The sequence below is a fragment of the Piliocolobus tephrosceles genome, chromosome X (genome assembly GCF_002776525.5).
Source record: "Piliocolobus tephrosceles isolate RC106 chromosome X, ASM277652v3, whole genome shotgun sequence".
Lineage (NCBI taxonomy): Eukaryota > Metazoa > Chordata > Mammalia > Primates > Cercopithecidae > Piliocolobus > Piliocolobus tephrosceles.
This window is the reverse complement of record NC_045455.1, coordinates 5587305-5605198: the sequence shown is the minus strand read 5'-3', so window position 1 is coordinate 5605198 and position 17894 is coordinate 5587305. Positions and strand designations below refer to the sequence as shown.

Below are 17894 nucleotides of genomic sequence, written 5' to 3'. Positions count from 1 at the left end.
TAAATTAAATATAGGAACTGTAAAATCAGCTAGGTAATTTACCTAGTTAAAAGGAAAAAGCAAAATGCCTGCTGTTTTGGTTTTTTTTTGGATTTCATATTTATAAATTAAGAAAAATACCCTCATGATGTACAAATCAAATCCAATCCAAGAACATGATATATTTTTGTTTAGTCTCCTTTTGTTTCTTTTAATATGTATTGAAATTTTCTTCAAGAAGTTCTTGCGTATTTCTTATTAATATCATTACAAGGTATTTTACCTTTTCAAATGCTATGATAAATAGAAACATTTTCTTTCTTTGTATTTTCCAGCTGGTTGTTCTTTTTGTGTATAAAAACCTTGAATTCCATGATATGTCTTTTCAATATTAAGGTTGAAATGTTTTGTTTTTATTTTTGGATTGCATTTCCCTAACATGACTTTGCCCAAAATTTTACTTTTAACTTCTCTGAAATAATTTTTCTGTGTTTCCCATGTATGCAAAACAGAGTTGCTCTTTCTTTTCTTATCTCATCTTAAAATAATTTTCATTTATTGGGTGATATAAATCAATTTACATTTACTTATTTCAGAAATGTATTTGGCTTTCGTTCATCATATTGTGCTATACCGTGTATTGTTTTTCACGTTAACAAAAGAGTTTCTATTTTATAGTTTTGAAGAGGTTGCTTACTACGTAGGCTATTTGCTTTGCTTTTTCTGTTAGTGTAGACTTCTAAATGCTAAATAATCGGGGTATCTACCTTTTCAGTTATATCTTTTTTATTGAAATTAAATTCATATAACATAAAATTAAATGCACAATCCATTCTCATGTAGTATTCACAATATTTTACAACCATCGACTCTCTCTGGTTCCAAAATATTTTCTTCAGCCGCAGAGAAAATCCTGTATCCATTAAGCAGTCAGTCACCATTTCTCTGTCTCCCCACGCCCCTGTAACCAGCAATCTGCTTTCTGTCTCTGTGGATTCACCTATTTCAGATGGTTTATATAAATGCAATCATACAATATGTGACTTTTAATTCCTGACTTCTTTCACTTAGCATAATGTTTTGAGGTTCACCCACATTCTAGCATGTATTCATACTTCATTCCTCTGTATGAATGTGGATTTTTCTATTATATATAAGCCATGATTTTATGAATGGGCATTTGGTTTGTTTCCCCCTTTTGGCTGTTGTGAGTAGTGATCCTGTGAACATTTGCATAAAGTACTTCCTGAGTGTGCCTCTTTTCAATTATTTGGAGTAAACATCGATGAGTAGAATTGCTGAGAAAATGTCAGCCTGTTCTCTACAGTGCTGCACAATTTTGCATTCCCCCCAGCAATGTACAAGTGCTCTAATTTTTCCACATCCTCACCAACACATCTTATTTTCAATGTTTTTATTATTATTGCCTTCCTAGTGGGTGTGAAGCCATATCTCATTTTGGTATTTATTTGCATTTTCCTTATGACTGATGATGTTGAGCATCTTTTCATGTACTTTTTCGTTTTTGTATATCTTCCTTGGAAAAATATCTATCCAAGTACATTGTCCATTTTTTAATTGAGTTGTTTGTCTTTTTGTTGTTGAGTTGTAAAACTTCCTTATATATTATGGATACAAGACCCTTATCAAATATCTGATTTGCAAGTATTGTCTCCTATTTTGTGGATTACCTTTTACTTTCTCAAGAATGTCATTTGAGGCACAAGAGTATTGTGCATTAGATAAATGAAGTAAAACTTATCCTTTTTTTTGTTTCTTGTGATTTTAGTGTCATCATTGAAGAACTCAGGCCAAATTCAACATCATGATTCACCCATATGTTTTCTTCTAAGAGTCTTGTAGCCTTATGTCTTATCTTTAGGCAATTGATCTATTTTAATTCATTTTTGTATATGATTATATGTGAAGCAGAGGTCCAAAATCATCTTTCAGCATGAGGATATCTAGTTGTCCCAACATCATTTGTTGAAGAAGATGATTTCTTCCACATTGAATGGTCTTGGCACACTTGTTAAAAATCAGTTGGACATAGATGCATGGGTTTATTTCTGTACTCTCTATTTTATTTTGTTTGTTTATATGCTTTGCCTTACTCTGGACCACCATACTCTTTGGATTACTGTTAGAGTAAACTTTGAAATTTAGAATGGTGAATCTTTCAATTTTGTTATTTATTTTTAAGATTGTTTTGGCTATTTGATACTCTTTTGCAATAACAAATGAATTGTAAGGCTGGCTTTTTCATTTTGGAAAATTAAAGGTCACTGAAATTTGTATATGGATTAGACTGAATCTGTACGTAATATTGGGTATTACTGCCATCTTAACAAAACTAAATCTATCAATCCATGAACACAAGATATCTTCTCTTTTATTTATATGTCCTATCATGTCTTTTTTTTTTTTTTTTTTTGAGACGGAGTCTCGCTGTGTCACCCAGGCTGGAGTGCAGTGCAGTGGCCAGATCTCGGCTCACTGCAAGCTCCGCCTCCCGGGTTCACGCCATTCTCCTGCCTCGGCCTCCCGAGTACCTGGGACCACAGGCGCCCGCCACCTCGCCCGGCTCGTTTTTTGCATTTTTTAGTAGAGACGGGGTTTCACTGTGTTAGCCAGGATGGTCTTAATCTCCTGACCTCGTGATCCGCCCGTCTCGGCCTCCCAAAGTGCTGGGATTACAGGCTTGAGCCACGGCGCCCGGCCTTTGTCCTATCATTTCTTATAGCAATCTTTTTTATTGTTCAGTATTAAAGTGCTTTATGTCCTTGGGTAAATTTACTCTTAGGTGTTATATTCTTTTGAATGCTGTTTAGTCAGTTCAGTTTGCTATAACAAATTCCAGTAGACTGAGTGGCTTAAACAATAATAATGTATTTCTCACACTTCTGGAGGCTGGAAAATTCAAGATTAAGGTGCCAACAGATTTGGTTTGTGAATGGTGGTCTTTTCATTGTGTTTTCACATGGCTAAGAACAGAGACAAAAGCAAGTTCTTATGTCTTTTCTTATAAGTACACTAACCCATCATAAAGACTGTGCCACCATGACCTGATTATTTCCCAAAGGCACCATCCCCTAATACCATCACATTGGAAGTTAAAATTTCAACATACCAATTTTGGGTGACAGAAATATTCAGTCCGTAACAGATGCTACTGTAAATGGGATTCTTTTTTAAAATTTCATTTTTAGATTATTCATTCCTGGTATATTGAAACACAACAGATTTTTGAGTGTTGATCTTGTACCCTGCAACTTAACTGAATTCATTGATTAGTTTTAGTAGATTTTTTTGTAAATTCATGGATTTTTTTTTTTTTTTTTTTTTTTTTTTGAGACAGAGTTTCGCTCTGTTGCCCAGGCTGGAGTGCAATGGCATGATCTGGGCTCAGCAACCTCTGCCTCCAGGGTTCAAGTGATTCTCATACCTCAGCCTCCCAAGTAACTGGGATTACAGGTGCCCACCACCACACCCGGCTAATTTTTGTGTTTTCAGTAGAAACAGGGTTTCACCATGTTTGGCTAGGCAGATCTCAAACTTCTGACCTCAAGAGATCTGCCTGCCTCAGCCTCCCAATAAGTGTTACTAATAAGTAATACCAGTAAGTGTTGGTATTACAGGCGTGAGCCACCACGCCTGGCTGAAAATTTTCTACATATAGGATTATGATATTTGCAAATAGAGATTGTTTTGCTACTCTCCTTGCATTGGATTTTTTTAAAATTTCCAATATATGTTGAATAGCAGTGGTAAATGCAGGCATAGTCTTGTTTCTGATGTTAGGGTAGTCTTGAGGATTATTACATTTATATTCATGATTGATTGTGGCCTGTAGTTTTTTGTGGTGTCTTTGTCTGGCGTTGGTATCAATGTAATTCTAGATGTACAGAACAAGTTAGGAATTGTTCCCTTCTCTTTTATTGTTTTGTGGAAGAGTTTGAGAAGATTGATGTTAATTTTTCTTTAAATGTCTAGCAAAATTCACCAGTAAAGTCATCTAGTTATGAATTTTGAGGGAAGACTTGGATTAATTTAAACGCTATACTGGTTATAGGTCTGTTTAGATTTTTTATTTATTTTTTGGTCAATTTTGGTAGTTTGTGTGTTTCCAGGAATTTGTCCCTTTCATCTACATTATCTAATTTGTTGGAGTAGATTATTGTAAATAATAAAAAGGTATAAACATTTTATTTCTAATAGGCCATTAATAATGCCTCCGTTTTCTTTAATGATTTTATTAATTGGAGTCTTTTTTATCAGTCAATGTAGCTAAATGATTGTCATCTTTGTTCGTATTTTTCAAAAAACCAATGTTCAGTGTTATTGATTGTTTCCAGTCTTTTTCTGTGTTTTTTTTCTTTTTGAGATGGAGTATCTATCACCCAGGCTGGAGTGCAATGGTGCGATCTCAGCTCACTGCAACCTTCGCCTCCCAGGTTCAAGTGATTCTCCTGCGTCAGACTCCCAAGTAGTTGGGACTACAGGCATGTGCCACCACACCTAACTAATTTTTTTTTGTATTTATAGTAGAGACAGGGTTTCACCATGTTGGTCAGACTGGTCTCTAACTCCTTACCTCAAATAATTCACCCGCTTTGGCCTCTCAAAATGCTGGGATTACAGGTGTGAGCCACTGCACCCAGCCCTTTTTCCATTGTTTATTCCATCTACCTTCTTTATTATTACCTTCTTTATTATATTATCTGATCTTTATTATTGTCTTCCTTCTGTCAATTTTGGGTTTAGTTTCCTCTTCTATTTTTATTTCATTAAGCTGAACTTAGAATATTGAGTTGAGATATTTTTTAACATAGGCATTTACAGTTGTACGTTTCTTTCTGAGTGCTACTTTCACTGCTTCCTATGATTATTGCTGTGTTGTGTTTTTATTTTCAATCATCTCAAACTATTTTCTGTTTTCTTCTAGGGTTTATTCATAGATCAATTCGTTGTTTAAGAATTTGTTCAATTTTCACTTATTTGTGAGTTTTCCAATTTTCCTTATGTTATTGAAGGTAGCTAAAATGAATGCTTACTAGAGATTCATTTCAGGTAAAGGAAAAAAGCATAAACAGGTTTCAAGGTCAAAGGATGAAAAGCATATCTTTTTAAAATAAAAGATATTTGTAGAATTTAAATATTTTTAAATCTAATGAGAATTATTTTGTTGCACAACATGGTCTATCTTGGTGAATGTTCGTGTGCACTTGAGAATATGTATTCTGCTGATTTTGGGTGGAGTGTTTTCTATATGTCTGTTAGGTTCAGTTAGTTTACAGTGTTGTTGAAGTTCACTGTTGCCTTATTGATCTCTTCTCTAGATGGTCTAGCTATTATTTCAGGTGAGATACTGAAATCTTCAGCTGTTACTGTAGAAATGTCTATTTCTCCTTTCAGTTCAGCCAATATCTGCTTATATCTTGAGGTTCTGTTGAGTGATGTTTATAATTATTAGGTATTCTTGATACATTAACTCTATTATCAATATTTAATACTCTCTTTGTCTCATAAAAATTTTTGACTTAACATGTACTTATTCTGATATCAGTATTAGCCATCCCTGTTCTCTTTGGCTGCTATTTGCAAGGAGGCATATTTGTCATCCTTTGATCTTGAAACCTTGAAACACAAAAACCTGTTTGTGGTTTTTGAATCTGAAGTGAGTCTCTAGTAGGCAGAATATAATTAGATCATGAGTTTGGGCTTTTAAAAATTTATTTTGCCAATCTCTGTATTTTAATTGCCAAATTTAAATTCAGTTCATTTATATTTAAAGTGATTACTGATAAGGAAAGAATTACTGTGTTGCTGTTTGTTTTTTTATAAGTTTTGTTCCTCAATTCCTTTATTTCTTCTTTATTTTGTTTTTAATATACCTTTATAAGTACACCATTTTGTTTTTCTCTTAATTTCTTTTTGTGCATTTTAAGTTATCATCATGGTTGTTATTCTGGTGATTACAATAAACATCCTAAATTTATAACACTGTGGTTTGAATTGATAACAACTTAGCTTCTCTCTTATGTTGTTATTGTCACAAAATATAGCCTTAAACACTGTAAGCCCTTAACATAAATTAATAATTATTATTTTATGTATTTGTCTTTTAAATAGTATAGGAAACAAAAGAGAAGTTAAAAACTAAAAATACACTTACAATGGCTTTTATATTTACCTACATATGTACCTTTACTTCTATTCTTTATTTCTTCATATATCTTTCAGTTCTCACTTAGTGTTTTTTTTTTTTTTTTTTTAATTTCTATCTACTTTAGCATTTCTCACAGGGTAAGTCTGCTACCAATGAACTCCCTTAGTTTTTCTTTATTTGAGAACACTTTAATTTTTCTTCACATTTTAAGGATATTTTCTCACATATGGAATAGAGGGTAAACAGTGTTTCTCATTCAGTACTTTAAATATGTAATTCCCTTGCCTTCTGGCCTCCATGGTTTTTGATGACAAATCAGCTATTAATCTTATTGAGCATATTTTATATTTGATGAATTGCCTCTCTGCTTTCAAGATCTCCTCCTTGTCATTATCTTTTAATAGCTTGATTTTAATAAGTCTTGGTAGGAATCTTTTGTGTTTACCCTTCTTGAAGTTCACTGAATTTTTTTAGATGTGTACATTTATGACTTTCTTCAACAGTGGAAAGAGTTTGGCCATTATTTCTCCAAATATTCTTTTTACATATTTTCTCTCTCTTCTTCTTCTGTAACTCTCATAATGCATATGTTCATCTGCTTAATGTATCCTGGGGGTCTCTTATAATCTGTTCACCTTTCTTTATTCTTTTTTATTTTAACTTTATCTTTAGAGCCATTTTAGATGCACAGAAAAATTGAAAGGAAGGTACAGTGATATCTCATAGACCTCATGTTCCCTACTGATGCATATCCTCCCCCATTATCAAATCCCCTACCACAGTGATACATTTGTTACAGCTGATAAACCTACACTAATATATCATTATCATCCAGAGTCCAGGGTTTACATTAGGGTTCACCTTAGTGTTGTACTTTCTATAGATTAGCACAAATGTATAATGGCATGTATCCACCATTGTAGTATTAGAGTATTTTCACTGTCCTGAAAATTCTCTGTGCTTCACTCCAACTACCTTTCCCTTTCTGCTGCTTATCCCCTGGAAATGACATTTTTAAAATGTCTCTATAGTTTTAACTTTTCCAGAGTGCCATGTAGTTGGAATTGCACAGTATGTAACATTTTTATTTTCACTTCTTTTTTTTTTTTTCAGTAATAGAAATTTAAGTTTCCTCCATGATATATCAGTGTAGCTTTATCAGCTGTAACAAATGTACCACTCTGGTGGGGGATTTTGATAATGGAGGAGGATATGCATCTGTAGGGAGTATGAGGTCTATGAGATATCACTGTACCTTCCTCTCAGTTTTTCTGTGAATTTAAAATGGCTCTAAAAATGAAGTTTAAAAAGAATAAAGAAAAGTGAACAGATTATAAGAGACACCCCCCCCCCCCAGGATACGTTAAACATATGCATTATGAGAGTCACAGAAGGAGAAGAGAGATAAAATTTGAAAAAAGAATATTTGGAGAAATAATGGCCAAACTCTTTCCAATGTTGAAGACAGTCATAAATTTACACATCTGAAAAGTTCAGTAAACTTCAAGAAGCGTAAAGACAAAAAGATTCCAAATCTTATTAAAATCAATGTGTGTGTTTCAATTTATTTATTTATTTTTAACATGTGGATGTTCAGTTGTGCTGGTGCTATTTTTTTTTTTTAAACTATCTTTTCTTTATCATATTGCCTTTGCCCCTTGTCAATGATCTGTTGATTATATGTGAGTCTAGTTTTAGGCTCTTTATATTGTTTCGATAATCTGTTTTTCTCTTCTTTCAATAATACCACATTGTCTCGATTACTGTAGGTTTATAGTAAGTCTTGAAGTAGAGTAGTGTTAGTTCTCCCACTTTGTTCTTATCGTTTAATATTATGTTGGCATTTCTGTCTTTTGCTTCTCCATATATTCTTTAGACTCAGTTTGTTGATATTCAACTTGCTTTGATTTTGATTAAGATTGCATTGAGTCGCCTGGACACAGTGGCTCATGCCTGTAATCCCAGCACTTTGGGAGGCCAAGGTGGGATCACGAGGTCAGGAGTTTGAGACCAGCCTGGCCAATATGGTGAAACCTCCTCTCTACTAAAAATATAAAAATTAGCCAGCCGGGCATGGTGGTGCGTGCCTGTAGTCCCAGCTACTCTGGAGGCTGAGACAGGAGAATCACTTGAACCCAGGAGGCGGAAGGTGCAGTAAGCCAAGATCGTGCCCCTGCCTCCAGCCGGGTGACAGAGCAAGACTCGGAAAAAAAAAAAAAAAAAAAACACCATTGCATTGAATCTACGGGAAGAACTGACATCTTGACAATATTAAGTCTTCCTGTTTATAAACATGGAGTGTCTCTCCATTTATTTAGTTATTTAAATCTTTTACATATTTTGTTGGATTATTCCTAAGTGTTTCATTTTTTGAGGTAATCATCTAAATGCCATTATATTTTTAATTTCAAATTCCACTTGTTTATTACTGGTAGAAAAGAGTTAGATCACTGGTAGAAAAGTGATTCGCTATTGAGTGTTAATCTTGTAATAATGACTTTATTCTTTTGGTCCACTGAGTAGTTTATAATTTTCTTTCTTTGTATGCCTTGAAGTTTCTTCTTGAAAATTGGACAGTTTGGATGTTACAATGTAGCAAATATCTGGAACTCAAAATTACTCCCATCCTCAGGGTTTTCTGTTGTTAATTGATGTGGACTGCAGTTGTTCACTTGTTTAGTAATTTTTCCAAAGTACTTTTTTTTTTTTTTTTTTTTTGCCTAGACTCTATTCCTTGTCCTGTGTGGACACAGGAGTCTTTCTTCTATTATCTGTTTTCTTGGCCTGATAGAGATTATTTTATTGCTAATCCTCATCCTGACAGAGATTTTGTTAAACATTAGAAGTGGAAAAACAAAAATAAAAATCTCTCTTGGTGTTTACAAACAGCCTCTGAACCCGGGTATTTCTTTAACCCTTCACTGGGCTGTCTGCAGTTAACCTTAGTCTTTATCTCCTGTTTGCAGAGAGCCCAGGTAAGTATGTGGGTGTGCATATGTGTGTGTGTGGATGTGGGAGGAATAAAGACAATAAATAAAAATAAGTAAACATGTTCTCTATCACTTTAATAAGATTATTGCCAGAAGAGATGATAATATGCCTAAATAAAATATTAAGAGACAGTAAGAATAGAGACCTACTATGTACTTGTTTTATTTTCTATGCTGACAAGACACCAGTGACATTTACTAAGAAGTGGGTCTTTAATTATATAGATATTAATTGAATGTAAAACATCTAAGAAATCAATCTAAATTATTATGAAAATTTTAATAAACAAATATCTTTAGCCAGATGTAAACAAGTGGTTTTAGAAATTTGTATTTTACTTCAATTTAAGAGAATATACTAGCTCTATGATGGAGGGCATTTCATTACAAGAATTTCAGTAACTTGGTAGTAAAATGCTTTTAAAAAACCAATTGAATACCTGGGATTAATTTTTACAGTACATTGCTATTTTGAATTATATTATGTTTAAATTTGAATTAATTAATAAATATTTGCTGCATGTCTACTGTGGGTCAGTCATGATGTGAAGCCCTGGGAAAGTGACAGGGAACCAAACACAAATGGCCCTTTAGCTCAGAAAATTTAGTATCTATCAAGTGTATTATTTTTTTAAAATCTCTCTTCACTCCAAGCATCAAATGAATATCATTAAGCTATGAAAGCAACTGCCTTGGTGAAGTTATCAGTTTGTGTTTTACAATATTGACAGTAACTGTATTAACTCTTTCTCATTTTTCAGCACTCCAAAAAGTGCTTGGCATACATTATGTCATTTAAATAAAATTAAAAACTATTTTATTATAATCTTTTCACTGAAATTATATCATAAAAGAGGCGATGATGATTTTGCATTTGTAATTTGTCATTGAGGTGATCTTGTGTTAACTATTACTATACAAGAGGGCTTTTCTTTTAAGAAAATATTCCCTTCTTTGGGAAAAGCCAATTAGGGTGATGAGACCTGCCCACATCAGGGCACATTCACCCTTGGTGAGAAACAGTGATGGATGTGGCTCCTGGGAGTGAGCAAGAAGCACAGGTCGACAAGAGCATGTGCTGAAGAAGACCTGGGAAGTTTCTTGATCCGCTCATAGATCCTCCATCCTTCCTCCCCACTCTCCCTGACATCTTTCCTCCCTCTGTCTATGGTAATAGGAACTCAAAGGTCTGACTAAGGAAATGTTATTTATTTCAGCTTGAATTTACAATATAATTTGTTTTGTTATCACCTAGGATTCTTACTCCTTAGAAACAATCAGAAATATGTGGTTCGTATTTTACATTCTTCTCTCAATAATCTTATTTGGACTGGGAATATAAATTAGTGTAGCTATTATGGAAAATAGTATAAAAGTTTCTTTAAAAATTAAAAATGAAATACCATACGATCCATCAATCCCACTACCAAGTATATATCCAAAGAAAAGGAAATCAGTGTGTCAAAGAGATATCTCTCATCCAAGGACTAACCATGCCCCACCCTGCTTAGCTCCTGAGGTCAGACAAGATACAGTGCATTCAGAGTGGTGTGACCACAGATGAGATATCTGTACTTCAATGTTTATTGCAGAATTTTTCACAATAGCCAAGATACTAAATCAACCTAAGTATCCATCTGCAGATGAACGGATGAGGAAAATGTGTGATATATACACAGTGGAATACTATTCAGCATAAAAAGAAGGAAACCTTGTTGTTTTCAGTAACATGGATGAACTTGGAGGACATTAGAACAAGTTAAATAAGCACAGAAAGACAAATACTACATGATCTGATGTATATGTGGAATCTAAAAAAAAGTCAAATTTAAAGAAGTAGAGGGTAGAATGGTGTTGACTAGTGGCTGGGTGGTGGGGGTGGGGGTGAAAAGATGTTGGTCAAAGGTTACAAAATTTCAGTTAGACTGGAGGAATACGTTGAAGAGATCTCTTGTACAACATGGTGACTACAGTTAATTAAATGTATTCTTGAAAAATGCTAAATGAGTAGATACTGTGTTCTCACCACAAAAATGACAACTATACGAGGTAACATATTTTAATTTGCTTGACTCAGTCATTGCACAATGCCTACGTATTTCAAGACATGTTGTACATGACAAATATGTACAATTTTATCTGTCAATTAAAACATAAGATCAAAAAAGAATTTTATTTGGAAAAAGTTTGAATATACTTGGTTTGCCTTGGAAACACTATGCGAAGAAGGCACGTACACTCGGCAGTTGTATGTACGGAATGTGAGCACGTTGTTAACTACCACATCATCCTGTGCCCCTCATGAAAACCCACAGAAAAAAAATGCTCTCTAATCTCAATTCTAGAAAAATTGTTATCTTCTTTGGCTTCTAGCCTATTGTCTGTTGTGGACTCTGAATTTCATTGTCGATTTTGTTTTCATTTTTGCTGTGATCAGGATGAAATTTGGACAGAGATGGTCCACCATTACCAATTATACAGGGACATTTAAAGTATGATTCTAGACTAACTTCCACAGCTCTGTTTTACTATTTTATCCTTACATTACAATCCCCCTAATCTTCTTTTTATTCATTTTACATCACTTAATTTACACTCTCCAAATTTCCCAACCTCTAGCCTTAGGGCTCACCCTTTACTCAGATAGTCACGTGACACACCCATGAGAAATCCAGGGAATGTAAAGTATGAATTCACAGGAAAGGAAGGTCTCTGCTCTCTTAATGGGTTTTGATATCCGAACGCACTTATAGATTCTGGCTCAGCAATGTAGTCCCCCATGTGCCTACTCCCTGATGGCTACTGTCTTCTCTCTATCCCTTTCATCTCACCCTTGAGCACAGCGGCCTCCTTGTCACTCACCAAGTGATTTTTGATGGGTAATGGAGGAGAATTAATCAGTGAACTGAGCAAAAGCCATTGAAACTCAAATATCATAGATCGTTGTTACAAAGTTCCTTGACTGTTCTTAGTAAAGGTTGTGTCTTAGTCACTTTCTTCTTTCTCCCATATGCTCCCTTCTGTTGCCACATTTGGGCCAAGGAATGGAGAGATTTCTTCCTCCGGAAACCTTTTGCCAAACTCTTCACATACTTTTTCCTCTCTGAGAATCAAAGGAAAATCGCTACTAGTGTGTTATTCAGAGAAATTTTGTCCACTCTTTGCTTCAAACTCTCTTATCCAGACCAGCCTTTATTATGAAATAGCCGAAATATGGACCAATAAAGGGAAAACCCAGACATTCATGTAAAGGGTTAGCTCTTGGGTTCTTGTATCTGATCTATTAACCCAGGTTAATATATAAGTGATGGCAAAGAATCCAATGCAGTAATGTGACTTGTCTTCTTCTTCTCCTTTTTTTTTTGGATGGAATTATCTTCTAAGTTTCAGTGGTAGCGTAACAACTTAATGGAGGTGGAGGTGGAGGTGGAAACAGCCTTTCTTGCTTTCTTTCCTTATAAATGATTCTCTTCATTACAGGATCTTACACATTTGTTCCATGGCTTCTCAGCTTTAAAAGGGGAAGTGCCCTAGAAGAAAAAGAGAATAAAATATTGGTCAAAGAAACTGGTTACTTTTTTATATATGGTCAGGTAGGTTCAAACCCTCATTTTGATGTTACTGTCTGAAGCCTCCCATTTTGTGTTCATTTCTGACAAAGATTTTTGGTTTGTTTCTCAGGTTTTATACACTGATAAGACCTATGCCATGGGACATCTAATTCAGAGGAAAAAAGTCCATGTCTTTGGGGACGAATTGAGTCTGGTGACTTTGTTTCGATGTATTCAAAATATGCCTGAAACACTACCCAATAATTCCTGCTATTCAGCTGGTAAATAATAGTTCTCGCACCCTGCTAATTGTGAAATGAAGAGAATTTGATGAAAAATCTGAGCTGCAAAATGTGAAAATGAAAGGATGGTGCCCTAAAATACGAAAAGACAGAAAGACATTCCTCAATATGTTGTGTTTTTTCAATCTTGAATGATAAGCTAGTCTGTTTTAATTGAGAAAGATGGAATTATTACTAATAACTTTACCATCTTTATATACATTTAGAAAGGGTAGTAACTTCATAGCAGTTTCTACATTGTACATAGTACTTCTACATAGTAACTTCTACACTGAGAAAAATTCAAATATATTTTCTTCAACCCTTAATAACAACAGTAATAATATCTGACAATGATAGAGTGATTACCACTGGCCAGGCACTCTTTTCTGCATTTTATATATGCATGCTTATTTAATCTTCCCATTTAAGAGAGTTGGGATCTAGACACAGAGAGATAACGTAACTTGTCCCAGGTTACACAGCTACTAATTTTTAGACTCGGTTTAAACCAGCCAGTCTGATTCCACACTGGGAGCAACCAAACCTCTTCTTGCCTGCTGTGGAAGAAATGCCCGTGGCCGGGTTTGAGGGTAAGGGAAAGTTGGACAATGGCTTCTGTCTCACACAGGTGACATCTTGTGTCAGTGGACACCAGACAGGTGACTTAGGAATGTGAAAGTGTAGAAGCAAACCTACCTTTGCACCCAGGAGCGGTGAGAGGCAGAGAGCAGGGCAGGTCTTGTAAACCTCAGGTCTGTTTCAGCCGTAATTGCCAACATTTCCTTCATTTTATTTTTCAAGGGTGATTTAAAATTAATCCAGGCTGGTTTTAAAGAAAACTATTTACCTTAAAGACATTTATTTTCTCTGTTGATTTTGTAAAAATCCAGAACCGTGAGGAATGGCTTCAGTTCCAGATGTTTACTATGAATGACCGTGTGACACACAGGAATGGAGATTGGCTATGCATTTTGAAGTACTGTATTTCAAAGGCATTTACAAACAAATGCCCAATAAGTCAGTTAGAAACTAAGGAAAATAGTTTCTAATAATGGAAATGATGTCATTCTGGATCTGCAGCCACAGATAGCATTGGTGGGGAGATGAGGAAGTTTATAAAATTAGAATTCCCTAATTTTCATAAAGAGATGTTTCCCTTCACCCAGTGCTGACTAGTAGTTTGGAGTTGCAAAATATTTATAAATGGTGAGACTACTCCAATCTGTTATTTATTTATATGCATTAATACTAAAAATTTTACAAATAAGTCTTTAAAACATTTTTCTAATCATCTGCTCCTCTTACAGTTACTTGCTATTAGAGAAGTCTGCTAGATTTCTTAAGGTGTCTTACTTTAAGAATAATTCACCTGACTTTAAAAATATTTTTCATTACTAGTAGCTTACTGTTGTATATGAGTCCTGTCCTCTAGGAAGTTTCAGGCTTGCAATTTTAATCTGTTTTAGGGCAAATTTATTTAAAGCCATTTAAAACCACACATTAGAGTGTAAGTACATAAAATGTTTCCATAGTAACCTGAAAAGATGTGAATGGCCAACTTCAGAAACCCAACATAATATCAAAGAACCACTTACATAGATAAAGCTGAATCTTATTACTTAGTGTGTTAACAAAATGTTTATTAGAAAAATTATACCTGATTGCTGTAATCTGGAAGAATTGAAATAGCCAATAACTTAGTGTTAAAATGTTAAATAGACTCTATAGTTGTTCACACCCACCTAATCTTTAGAGTTAATATTACTTAATGCTTTGTGAGCTATGATCTTTGTCAAAATATTAGCTCATTTCCAATCTCTATGATAATGACAAGTCTGTTCAACAAATAAATCTCAATCATTTTATTCTTACTGCTTAAGGTAGTCCACAAATGTTTTGTCAGTTCTAGAACGTGTACACATAACCTGTAATAAGTCCTAAAAAACTTTCTTTTGTTGTAGTCTGTCTTTGCCCATCACAAAAAAGCGTAACCAGTGGGGACGGAAATTTTGTCATCCTTGATCACTACTGTAGGTTTTCCCAGAAGCGTGCCTGGTACATAGTAAATGTTCAATAAATAAACTCCCCCTGGCTGCTGCCTGAGCAAATCTGCATGCTTTGGGCTTTAGGTTAGAATAGACATGAACATACATGTGTTTATGTAGGTACATTTTCACTATGCTAATGAAACAATGCAACTCTTCTAAAAATAGTAAGCCACAATTATTGACACAATCCTCTTTCTTCTCCTTCATATTTTTCTTTTGATACATTGAGTGTAGTCCCTGAATGTATTTTGTATTACCAATTCACAGATGCATTTGTCCTTGTAAATTAGTCGCACACAGATTTATTGGTCATTTTTGAAGAGTTAATTTCATTGTTGTTTTTGATTATGAAGACAAATGTGGTTATATAATAAAACAAAATATAAGAGGTTGTGAAAAGTAATCCAGATAATGCTTAAACCCATAGTCTGAACTCTCAAGAAAAACTATATTAATAAATGTGTTATGTTAAGAAATGGTGTTTTCTTCACTTTTTAATATTTATGCTTTTCATATGTATGTTTAAAAATATAATTAGGAATATCTAGTATATATATGTGTGTGTGTAATTTTTCACATTTTTATTTAACATTATTATAAAAGCTTTTCTTGTCAACAAAATTAAATAAAAATCATCACTAATCATTTAATATTCTATCAAGGGATGTGCCATGATTTACCTAATTGTTTAAAAAGTTATGTATTGGACTTCTTTTGGGGAACTCCATTTTTTAAAGAGTAGGTAATAAATTCATACATATCTGTTGTAACTCCTTTTGCTTATTTCTTCTAAATTTTTTTAGGCTCAGATAATTGCAGTGGTTTAGAAGCCCACTGGTATATCCTGAAGTCTGGATGCCTATGTTAACATTTTTTTTTTACAGAACAAAATAGTTTTATTTAGGTTTTTTTCTTTTCTGTTTTATAACCACTTATAGTTCTTGTAAATAATTTTTTTCCTAGGCATTGCAAAACTGGAAGAAGGAGATGAACTTCAACTTGCAATACCACGAGAAAATGCACAAATATCACTGGATGGAGATGTCACATTTTTTGGTGCATTGAAACTGCTGTAACCTACTTATACCATGTCTGTAACTATTTTCTTCCCTTTCTCTGTACCTCTAAGAAGAAAGAATCTAACTGGATATACCAAAAAAAAAAAAAAAAAAAAAAGTAGTTACCATTGCCTTTTCTGTGAGCTATTTGTTTTGGTTTGCTGACACTAGTCCAAAACAGGAAATTTAACAGACAGCCACAGCCAAAGAGTGTCATGTGAATTACAAGAAACCAGAGCCCATTTAGGGAAAGATAGAACTAGAAAGGCTTTTCACTAGAATTCCATGTGAACAATTGAGTCTTAGCTTCTTATCTTGGAGGAAGAACACAATTCAAAGGGGCAGTAAGGATTTTGTAAAATGTGGCGTCCATAATTTACTACGGAACAAGTGCCCACATCTCTAGGACATTAAGACATTTATGAGAAATCTCAGGATTCATTTTCTATTTTTATGTTAAATGCACTCCTTCCTTTTTGGTCAACATTACAAAAAGTAAAAAATAAAAATTTTAGAAATCTTGCAGTAGTTACATGAAATAACTAAAAGTTTAAGTTTAAATATGAAACAACTTGGCTGGAAATAGTATCCATGTACTATTTAAGTATTTTATGGTCATTTCAAGTATGCAATTTCTATCTATGATGTAATATATTACCCACACATTTTTTCACAGGAGAGAGAGAATATCCTCGTTTCCTCATTTGTTTATGCTCATGTGTATTTCCTATAATGAATTTCAGAAACTTTTAATGTCAGGTAATTTCAATTTATGCATGTAAAGCATTAATTGAAAAATAACTATAATTGTTCATATATAACAACATAATCTCCAACAGAAGTTACTGAATACATTTATACTAATGTAATGTAATTTCCCTTTATTTCTTCCTCTTCTGTTTCAAACTGCTGCTATTGTAGTTTACATATCCCAACCTTTAAAAATATTCCTTTTATTAGTTTTATATTCACTTTATAGAGGTTTAGTTTTAATTAAAATTCTTGGCATCCTGAAGTATGTCACGTACCATGTACTCCTTATAAATATGTTGATATCTCAGAAGACATCATCCCGGTTTTCATTTTATAAAGTACCATACTTAAGAATGCTGTAATACTTATCTTTTATAACATGTTTCCTTTGCTTTGCTTGTTTTTTATGTCATTAGTTTTAACTGTTTACTTCATTTAACAGTTTACATCATTCAACAGTTTACTTCATTAAACAGTAGATGGAAAAATAGATGCCAGTCTATGAAAATGTTCGCATCTATATCAAAATACTTTTCAAGGATATACTCTTCAAAACAAATAAAACCATTTAAATTTTATGTTTAAAATCTAAACTTTAAGTTTAAACTTTGTTTAAGTATCTGGTTCCTATGATTTCGACTTCAGTAAATTCAAATAAAATATATTTTGCAGTTCATTTTGTTTTACATTGTAATTTAAAAAGAAGAAGCGGTACGTGGAGTCAGAGTTTCAGTGCTAGGAGGGGTGGTTCATGATTTTTCTGGTGTTGCTGCTAATATGGATTAACAAATAAAAACCTTCATTGCCCTTTGCCTCATTTTCTGACTGAGTTTGTCTAGCAACACCCACCTTTTGCATTCTCACTGTATAATTAAATGTTATTTTTAAAATCAGGTGAAACATGATAAATTAATTTGTGTTAGGATATGATCGTTTGGAAATGTGAATATTTTCCGTATCTGAAAAAGGATCTGTTCACATCTGCATCTGTCTAACTACTTAAACTATTTAGAAGGAGACATCAGTTATATTATTACCTTTAGAATTGAATTTATCCAACAG

General features: G+C 33.7%; 1 protein-coding gene across 1 annotated transcript in view; it reads left to right on the top strand.

Annotated features, from left to right (window-relative positions):
* Positions 1–17644, top strand: part of TNFSF13B (TNF superfamily member 13b) — a 32915-nt gene extending 15271 nt beyond the window's left edge. Inside the window, exons 4-6 of the mRNA XM_023217639.3 lie at positions 12619–12731; positions 12820–12970; positions 15985–17644. Coding sequence (XP_023073407.1) covers positions 12619–12731; positions 12820–12970; positions 15985–16097 — 377 coding nt within the window. The 3' untranslated portion in view covers positions 16098–17644. The remainder of the gene's footprint in view (positions 1–12618; positions 12732–12819; positions 12971–15984) is intronic.
* Positions 17645–17894: the final 250 nt, after the last annotated feature.